At 33.5% G+C, this 11,040-nt stretch overlaps 1 protein-coding gene across 1 annotated transcript; it reads left to right on the top strand.

Annotated features, from left to right (window-relative positions):
* The first annotated feature begins 4,234 nt into the window (after window positions 1-4,234).
* On the top strand, window positions 4,235-8,040 carry LOC143557796 (transcription factor UNE10-like). Its single transcript, XM_077046786.1, has 6 exons — window positions 4,235-4,350; window positions 5,132-5,771; window positions 6,262-6,354; window positions 6,492-6,557; window positions 6,699-7,130; window positions 7,764-8,040. Exons 1-6 carry the CDS (start codon window positions 4,244-4,246, stop codon window positions 7,857-7,859), a joined length of 1,434 nt encoding a protein of 477 aa, XP_076902901.1. The 5' UTR covers window positions 4,235-4,243; the 3' UTR covers window positions 7,860-8,040.
* The last annotated feature ends 3,000 nt before the right edge of the window (window positions 8,041-11,040 follow it).

Consider the following 11,040-nt stretch of genomic DNA (forward strand, 5'->3'; position numbering starts at 1 on the left):
ATTCATGTTACCTTAATCCCTCAACATATTTAACATGTTTACAATATGACTTGTGGGTGATCTGTTTATAATTTTTTTTTTTTGGGTATAAAATTTATGCTAACACATTTGCTAACTCATTTTACTCGTTTAACGTGTTAATGATCGAGTTTATGTAATTTTAATATTTGTTGGTTTCTCAGTGTAATATTAGTTAAATGAGATTTACTTGAGCGTTGAGACCAAAGAGAACCAAAATAAATTTCGATACAAGATAAAATTTATGAAGTATACACTATTTTGTGACTAATTTTGTATCAATTCTTTTGAACCCTTAGTTCTAAGGAGTTGTGCCCATTATGGGGGCCTTGCTGCCCAAGAAATGAGTGGCATGATACCTACAACAAATAAACTAAATTTTTAGTAGAAACTGATTGATCAATAGCCACCGAAAATAGGTCCTATTATGAACACCCACCACATACCTTAATACGCCGTGTATAGGGTTATACGCGGCGTATTAGTGGATTTGACATCCTAGCCGGCAAAAGGTTGTCAAAAATCATACTTAATGCGCCACGTATAACCCTGTACAATCAACAGTAACTCAATTCTTGCTAACAAAAGTCGATTAATAACAGTATATAGAGTTTCTGCTTATTTTAACCCAAATTGTTTCCCTGTTTAATTAATTGTTAATTAACACACTCTTTTATGAAAGTTTGTGTCGTTTGAACTATATAAAATTTAAAATCTAAAGAGAGACAAAAATAAGAATTGTGAGAAGAATTTGTGCCCATACAAAATCTCTTAAAAATTAATAGAAAAATCATAACTCAATATATAAATAAAAAGCGAAAAAAATTAAAAAAACTAAAATGTTTATTCCGTCACTCCCGTTCCAAAAAAAAACGTCGAAAAGACACAATGCCGAGAAAAAATACACAATGTCGAAAATGAACAAACAACACAATGATAAACAAATAAAGACACAACATATCGCAAAATATAGCACAATGCCGAACAAAATATGACACAATGTTGAGTAATAACACATCAAGAAAAAAAGACAATCAATGACGAAAATAAACACAAAACACAATGATAAACACAAAAACTCAATGATATTTTTCACTCAACATTGTGTTTTTTTTTTTAAGAACGAGGAAGATGGTAGAAAAATTTTTGTGTTTTTACATTTCTGTTTTTGTATTAAAATTTGAGCTATGATTTTTTAAAAAAAAAATTCATTATATCATAAGGGATTTTTTTTTATTGCTACAAATCGCCTTATCTTTCTAATTTTTGTTTCCTTTTATAGAATAACTTAACCCTCCTAATAGTTCCTCAACTAATCAAGTCTTTGTTCTATGATGGGTACATAAGTCTCATAATACGAAGTAGGCTCTCGTTCTTGGTTCTTTTCAGCCATCGATTAAATACACCGGAGAAAAATCATTCCAAACATTTGCAAACTACGAAACTTACATATAACATCTATATATCTAGAGTATTTTTTTTTTCGGACTCGCTACTTTCATCCTTTCAATCTGTAAACCCGTAGATCTAGCACGAAGATTAGAGACATATACTTTACCCGTAGATCGAACATGTAGACTCGCTAGCGTAGGACTAACAAGTATGATAATTTGATATGAAATTGGGTTCCAAGGGACAAGAATCTAACATGTTTGGGCGAGTGGGTGATACTTGAAAGGGGTTATGCATGTGGTGGTGGTTCACTCTCGGTGGCTAAATATGGTTCACAATCTTTGTTCTCCAACACGTCAATCAATCAAACCCCTATTTTCATGCAATGGCTTTTTGTGGGATTATTTTGTGAACCTTCTTAATTGCTCTTCTAAGTTCAATGTAACAATCTTCATTTAACGAACCAATTTTTACAAAAATTGTTTATCCTAAAGCTGTTCGACCTAGATCATTTGTTAAGCATTACTTCACGAGACTTTTAACCAACAAGATTCTGTCACACGTCATAAAACTTTTCGGCCGCTAGCTATTTTTAATCATCAGAGCAGATGGGATAATTTAGGTGTCGGACGAAATTATTTTGGCCTTCGACTTAATTTATTTAGGCTTCAGACAAGATTTATGTCCAAGTGGCAGAATTTGGATGATTTAAATTCCCGTTGAGTAATTATTGAAAAGTGATCAGATCTACGTGTTTTAAGATGAACATTATGGGTCTTGATTGGTCAAATAAACATACGGATAACCGAGGTAGCTGGGAAACCCCCCTTCGTAAGACAGGTGGCAACTTGACCTCTATGTAATTAAGGGCAGGAATGCTCGTGCCTGATCAAACACAACAATCATGAAAAGCACATGAACGGAGACCTGAAGCTGAACCACAAAAGGAACCTTTTTCTGTTGTTAAAGCATGTCGTCTTTCAAGCTTTTTCCTTACTCTTAGCATGACCGGCCCTTAGGTCAGCAAACACAGGCTTTATGCACACACTTAATAAAGGTCTCCAAATAAAATAAAATAAAACAAAACATTATTGCTGAGCTAGAGTAAAATCAAAATTTTGTACTGGTCTAGTGGTAAACCTATGTGTTGCTTAGTTGGAGGTCACGAGTTCGAGACTGGCAATAAGCGGTAGTTTTCAATATACAACTGTCATGAAAGGGCCACAGAATCTTATTTCGATTTAAGACTCCAAATTCGTTGAGTCGATTCTGTCTCTTGATAGAGAATATCTATCACGCGCTTCTGGCCCATTTATTAACTTTAGTGTAATCTTGCATAGTTTTTGGCATGTGTAGCCAACACCTTAAACTTTAGGGGAACACAAAGGAGAATAAGTATCATGTTATGCCTTCCTATCTAATTGTTTGGTTATTCTTGTTTTCATGATACACTTTTCATAGAATTCGAAATGACCGTTGGCATTAAATTTATTCTCCTAGGTGTCAAAGCTAAAGTAAATGTAAGTTGTAACATTAACTATGATAAAAGTGAACTAAATTGTGATAACTACCATGGTTCACAATTATAAACATGTGCATGGATGGCAATTACAATGCAATAACTTTCTAAGTTTTTAGGCAACGGTTTTGACACAATATATATTATGTGCATGTGCATGCGCATTGCAAACACTCCAGGTTTCGAGATTGCTGCAAGCGCCGCTACCCTTTAACCCGTAAGAGTGTGGATGTGCATGTGCATTGCAAAAATCTTATATACCCGATCACAAATGCATGCACTTATTCAATAATTTTTCTACTTTTGGTCTTCTCTCTTTCTCCGGCCTCCAGCTCATCGATCTTCCATGTCACAAATATACCTAAATGCATTGCATTGAGTTTGGTCTAAATGGCTTGATACATTGTGTGTTTGCAATCATTATTGCAGCAATACTAATTAAAACATCATTATAATTTATGTTTAAAGACTAATATTAAAGATACTTTGAATTAAAAACTTATAAAAGCTTATTTTTGTTTAAATATGACTGACTTATTTGAATTTTTTTGTTTATTCGTGTGGAAACAAACTAGCATTAAAAAAAGTATACGCGACTTTTACAATAGAAAATTAAGTGTCCTTGTATGTTTTAGGAGCATGGCACCTAAAAGATTATAAATTACTTAATTTTGAAATTTAAAAAGACTAGCGACGCAATTTGTTATATGTTTTTCTTCTATTTCAAGGTAAATAGAATCAGTGATTTATGAATATTGATCTATACTTTATAGTAAAAAATTAAAGAGATTAGCTATCAAAAGTTTGGATAAATTTTAAAGCTAAAAATACAATAACTAGTATGTAGTAAAATAATATATCAATAAATTTACCTAAAAATATGTAGCTACAATATATAAATCTAATTTAAAAAGTAAAGAAAAAATTATCCACATATAATACAAAACTACATAGCATATAAAACTACATAATAGGAGATTCCCAAATTATCCATATACAGATGAACAAGTTCAATCTTTTTCGTATCATTTTCGAACAGTAAAATGATAATAATTAATATCATGTGGTCCTTTTCCTCCTTCCGACATTGTTCTTATCATTTACTTATACCACAATAAGTCAATAATATATTAAATGCACTTGTGAATCAATTTCCTCCCAAATATCAAATGTGACCCCTAGTAGCTCTAGTCCATATATGTAAGCACTCACAGCCAAAGAGCCAGCTGTTTCTTCTCTCTTTCACATCTTTTGATCAACCAAGAAACATATACCCATAATTTGATTCTGATTGTGATTAAACCTTGTTCAAGAATGAGTCAGTGTGTTCCTAGCTGGAACGTCGAAGATGATCACTCAAATATTGGCCATCTGAAAGCTTCGTTGCCTAACTCTATGTCTTCCAATCTTAATGTTCCCATGTATGTGAGCTAGCGCGCTCTCTTTTCTCTCTCTCCTTTACTCGCTCGTTCACAAAGAGTTGTTTATATATATATTACGTTAATATTGTGTTATGATGACGATAAGACTATCTCGAGTTATGTTAATATTGTGTTATAATTATAACAATAAGAATATCTCCTATCCACGGCCTGCCTCGGTTCATGGCTGAGGTTGCAGATTGTTGGGAGGGGCTTGCGCTAGAGGCATACGCCCATGAGGGGTTTAGGTGACTCCAACTCGGTTTTAGTTTTCTCTTTATACATTTACGCGGAGAGTATTGATAATTTGTATACCATATTTATTTTTTACTTTAAATCATTTTAAATTTAGAAATTGTATAATGATAAAAAAAATACGTAATGTTTTTATTTTAAAAACATTAACTTATATAACTTTTTGTAATATTTGTATTTCTTGTGTACACTACTTTAAATTATATAACTATTTGTTAGTATTTTGCTGATAACGTATTTGTTTTGATAAAAAAAATATAGTTTTTGTTTGGTATAAAAACAATTTAATTATAAAAAATAAGTATAAAAGGTATAAGTACTGTGAAATTGAGAATTTGTAAGAGCTTTTGTGGTAATAAATAAATAAATAATATTTTATTAACACTGGCTAAATCCTCTAGAACCTGAACAACCCCAATTCACTACCCAAAGCATATGTTGTATGATATCACATTCTAATGTTTTTTTCAATATTATCTTAATATTGTATTATGATGATTAATTATATTTTTTGTTTCTTGTATAGACTCGATTATGAAGTGGCGGAATTAACATGGAAAAATGGTCAGCTAGCCATGCACGGCTTAGGTCCACCGCGCGTGGTGTACAAAACCAGCACCACTAAGTACCCGTGGGATAAGCCACAGGCCGCCGAAACCCTAGAGACCATAGTCAACCAAGCCAGCTTCCAACGTCACGGCAAACAACATATTGATCTCTTTGGTGCCGAAGAGCTGGTTCCATGGCTGGACCACCACAACTCATCTCTTGCAGCTGGTAGCGTTAGTGCATCAGCCACCATGACTATGGACGCATTGGTGCCAAGCTCTGGCACCAACGCGCTGGCGTCAGGGGATAATGGGTGTTCCACGCGCGTGGGGTCATGTAGTAGTGACCGGTCAGGTGTTCGGGACCACGTGGTGGGTTATGGTGGTGGTAGTGTGGCAGTGCGTGAGTGGAGCAGCTGTCGGGACCAGAGTGCAAGTGGAAGTGGAAGTGGAAGTGAGAGTAGCCGACAGTTGACCGCTGAAATTCGAAAAAGGGAACTGGGTGTGAAAGGGTTCCCGTCGACTTCCATGGGGTCGCCGGATGATACTATCTCGGGGAAATCCACAAAGTCAACGTCTCCCGATGAACGTGACTCTGTTTGTCACAGTAGGCCTCAGGTATACGCATTTCAAGGGGACAACTATGCACACAACGTCTAACATCTAATCCCACATAATTTCAAATAGCCGTTCACAAAGAAATCGGACGACCGTTTTGACCAAAAATTCAAAGGTTGACCGTCTATCGAAAGAACAGTTATCCATATAATGGCCAAACGTTAATTCTAACCAACAATTTTTAAAGGTTAACCCACAATAGTTAGAACGGCTGTCTGAATATTGTTGGGACTGCCGTGACCAACAAATTTTTAAGTTTGAATTTTTTTTGTCAAAATGACCGTATGATTTTTTTTGGATGACTTTTTGCGGTATGTAATTAAACGAGGATAGTGTTGTTATAGCATATCCCTTTTTATATATTGTTAACAATATTTGATTTAATTTTCTATAGTAAACTAACGTAAAAGAAAAAAGTATTTTTTTTATCTAATACAATTATTTATTTAATTTTTTTTATCTAATACAATTATTTATTTATATTTAAAAGATGGTACCAGAAGAAAAGAAGAAAGGAAAAGGAAAACCTTCAATTCCGATTAAAAGAAGTAGAGCAGCTGCGATTCATAATCTGTCTGAGCGGGTAATTTTAATTATATATATAAAGTTGTTCTTAGTTTTAATTTTAATAATAAAAATAAAATATATCTTTATTAATTAGTATTCATTTTTTCTATTATATATTGATGTGTGACGGACTTTATAAATCAATCATTTTAGAGACGAAGAGACAAGATCAATCAGAAAATGAAGACTCTACAAAAGCTTGTTCCAAATGCTAACAAGGTATGTTTTTCACTACCCGAAAAATAAGTATTTGTGAACGTCTTCTATCATGACGACATATGAAACAGTGTGGCATTAGATGTATGACAGTGTGTTATAATTGTTCCTTTTATCCTTAATGTTTATATTTTAAAATTTCAGACGGATAAAGCATCAATGTTGGATGAAGTGATAGAATATCTAAAACAATTACAAGCTCAAGTTCACATGATAGGAAGAATGAGCATGTCACCTATGATGATGCCATTAGCCATGCAACAACTTCAAATGGCCATGATGAACCACATGGGAATGGGAATGGGAATGGGAATGGGAATGGGAATGGGAATGGGAATGGGAATGGGAATGGGAATGGGAATTGGCATGAATCCCATGGGAATGGCAATGCCTGGAGTCATGGACTTAAACACTATCGGTAGCAACCGACCCAACATTCCCGGAATGCCACCAGTCTTCCACCCTTCCGCCTTTATGCCACCCATGCCGGCTTCATGGGATATGCAAGCGGCCACGGGAGACCGAGTTCCAAACCATAATGATCCCATGACTGCCTTCCTTGCATGCCAATCACAGGTAGGTAGTTAAAGAAAATAAAAGATGGTTTATTATTAACAAGACACTCTTAGTTACGTGTTTTAATTAATAATATAAACTAGGATATAGCCCGTGTAATACACGGGTGGTTAAAAAACACAACAAAAAAGTTAAATTTAATAATATGCATAATAACATACCTTATAAATTTATAAAATATAAATAATGATAAATAAAATTTTATAATTCATAAATATCTAAAAATCTTATTTAATACAATATTTAAAGTTATATTTGTAATTTTGTTAGTAATTTTAAAAATAGTAATGGTATTAGCTGACATCCTAGTTGGCTACATAGTTGAATGACATGTGTAAAAATGATTTTGTTTTAATAATATAGGTAGATTGTTACTTCTTAAATTTTGTGTTTTTTATTTACAAATTTTAGCTAATATTAAAAAATTATATAGACGAGCAGTATACGTCTATATGAATCGTATAGACATATGCCACTTGTATATGACTATACAAGGCACAGAAACACATACGAGCACAAAACTGACAAAAACAGTCCATATACAACTCGTATAGGTCTCAAATGGTCCACCCTTGTGCCCAAATATGGAATGCCTAAAACATTACTTAACTAAATTAAACATGTTGGTTGCAGCCAATGACAATGGAAGGTTACAGTAGAATGGCTGCTTTGTTTCAACAGATGCAGAATCAATCTGGCTACTCTGGTCTCAAGAATTTAAATTGTTAAGGGTGGTTTTATGTATTTTAATAAAGTGTAAGGTTAATTTTAGGTTAATGTAACGTGTGTATATGTTGTTAGCTATTAAATATGGTACTCAAAGGTAATGAATATTGCCTAGGGTTTATTTAATCTATTGGAGTGTTATCAAGGATAATTAATGCTTGTGTAAAATTTCCAATCATACATGAATAAATTAGTGCGATATATATATATATATATATTTATAGAAAAAGTATAGTTTGAAAACCCTTTAGAGTTGAGAAAACCCGTGAAAACTTTATGTAAAATCGTTTTTTTTTTTTGTTACATGTAATATATGTTATTACATTTAATACAAAACATCGAAACATAAAAAAAATGTTTTGCTATTTTTTTACATTTTTTTAGTAATTTTTATATATGTTTTCAGGAGAGAGAAAATGTAAATAAACTTTTACATTTTTTATTAACTTTAATTGTTTTCAACAAGATTTAATCTTTAATTAAAAACATGAGGTTGAGAATGGGTTTCTAGAGTTTTCACAACTCAAGTGGGTTTTTATTCTATCCTAACCCTAATATATATATATTATGTTTGAAGTTATGGTATCATTATCATGCTGACTTCTCAGAATTCTCACGCAATACCAGTTTTATTTCATGACTTGCCACTCCGTGTGCTCTTAGCGTGTCTCTGAAATGGGCGGGCCAAAATGGGTAACCAGTAGTATCAGGCTATGAGCCCAAATTGGTAGGGTGGTTGGGCCGGAAATGCATTCAATTTCTAAAAGATGCTGATTTGGGTTATACTATATCTCTTCAAAGGTTAAGTGGTTGAAAATTTGAAATTAATAAGCATGGGTAGAAACTAGAAAGTGAGCCGGAATCTATTCAATTTCTAACAAGTAAAAGCCTTTAAAGGCCCCTTTTAAATTTTAAAAAGATGGACAAAAATTGTTGATGAGCCAAGCTGACCCAATTAAATATCCCTAGTTTTTGACCCAAAGATATGAACTAAACGCCATGTATAACTTGGATCAATATCTTATGTTTCTGTGTTTGAGTATAGGTCGCGTGTCGTGTCATGTAGCATTTTTATCATTTTAGGGGGGGTTACATTATCCCATGCATGTCGTCTTCTCCTCCAAAATGGCATGCATGCCCTCACTCCTTAGGTAAAATTCCTTTTTGCCATTAATGCAAGTGGCATTGCCGTCTGCTGTATAATACGCTCTCATGTATAGTTTATCAGCCAATCTTACTAGATTCGTTTCTTTATCCGGTCCTTGATGGTTTAGTTATATATATGTCTAGGTTCAACCTACCACACCTTTTGTAGAGCTTCAACATGCTGTACCTCCAATACCATATCTCCTTGGCCCAGCTTGACAAGCTTCAACCCTGGTTACCCCTCTCATCTGTTTTACCATACCATGTCTCCTCAGTCCGGCAGACCGATGGCTTGACGACAGGGGTCGGCCGTACCCTGTGATAAAATAAGAATTAGTGTTATATACGGAAATACCCTGACCGACCCCTGTAAACATTTGATACCGACCCCTTTGAAGTATCAAGAAAAGAAAGATAGAATGAAGAAGAAATATTAAATATTGGCATAAATATTTCCGACAGATGTGAAGTTACAGTGAAGAAGTAGAGTTGGTGAGAGAAAGAAGATAAATAGGAAAATAATATTTAATTAGATGTATTTGTGTCTACACACTTTTCTTTGCACACTTTTTCTTTTATAATGTTTTGTCATATTTAAACTTCTTTTTTTTTTCTAATAAAAGTAACATAAAAGATAAATGATTTAAACAAAACTTGATGTATTTATTAGTTTCATTTGGATTACCGTATACCTTTGTTAGTTTTTCTTTTTCTAAATTAACTTGTTTTATTTACTTTATTTTGTTATATTATTATTTTATCATTTTATTTTACATAAAAATATTGTTGCTAAAAGTTTTTCGCTTCACCGCTGTGTTTATATAAAAAAATGTAAAGTTTATTCATACTTTTATTGCATATGTAAATCGGTGCGTTTTTGTGCACCAACTCGGGATTTTGTTGCCTTAATGTGGCTCGTGATTTGCGTAATTTCGTTTTGTATTAACAATTTAATTTGTTTTTTATTTTTTTAAGTGACCCGACCCGACCCTAAGGTACTAAAAAGTTATAATATTTAGAGATAGATAACCTATCCTTAAAATTTTCAACCTCTGTGAAAAAATTTTATGGGTCCGCCACTGCTTAATGGGTTGTTCTCGTCACGTATCCATCTTGGCAACAAAATACCAAGTGTGTATATAAATATTCGATGTAACATACGCTTTCAGTTGGTGAATTAAAAAAAACTTTTAGGTTCAAATATAGGTCGTAAGTTATAACATTCATTTTTGTCATGCATACACTTTATATATAAAACTGAAAAGTAGTAATTTCATCGAAATAAAAGGCAAATGAATAACAAGTTGAGTTGCTATCTTTTTTTGAATTGCAAAACCCAGTCTTTTAAAAAATACATTGGCTGATATTTGAGACATAACATTACTATGCATAACTCGTTGAACTCGCCTAAGTAACTCCATAGCTTCAAACGCGGGAAAGCAAGTGTTAAAAACAAAAAGAATAAATACATGCTGGCTGCCAAAACGCGCATTCTTGTGTTAAATCATCTCTCATGAAGCAGCTTTTACCAGCTTTAACGTTATGTTTCCGAGTCGTATTTAACGAAGGGAGGAAATGAAAGGAAAGGTGAAAAAAAATAACGTTTAAGAGATTTTAAAGGAGAAAAATGACAGGGAAATAAGGGAAAAGACAGTAAAATTTAATTCTATATTCATCCTTCCAAATTAAACTTCGAACCCATAGCTTCCCATAGCTTAGCCAACCATGAAAAAGTAAAAACATTAAATTTCAAAAGACAATTTGAAAAAAAAAATCAAAACCAAATTATTTTCCTTTTTTGTCAACTCCCCCTCACCAAATCATTTCAAAGAGTTAATTGCCCGTTTGCCCCCTGTGGTTTGTCAAACTAGCACGTTTGCCCCCAGTGGTTCCGAAATAGCACCATTGCCCCCTGAGGTTGTTTTTTTAGTACCCGGGTGCCCCCAAACATGAACGTCCGTTAGTTTTCACCGTTTGGTGTCATATCTTCTAGGGTATTTTCGTCTTTTAACCCAGTGGTTCCGAAATAGCACCATTG

The sequence above is a fragment of the Bidens hawaiensis genome, unplaced genomic scaffold (assembly GCF_021521415.1).
Source record: "Bidens hawaiensis isolate Kalapana, Puna unplaced genomic scaffold, B.hawaiensis_p1.1 tig00019187_1, whole genome shotgun sequence".
Taxonomy (NCBI): Eukaryota; Viridiplantae; Streptophyta; class Magnoliopsida; order Asterales; family Asteraceae; genus Bidens; species Bidens hawaiensis.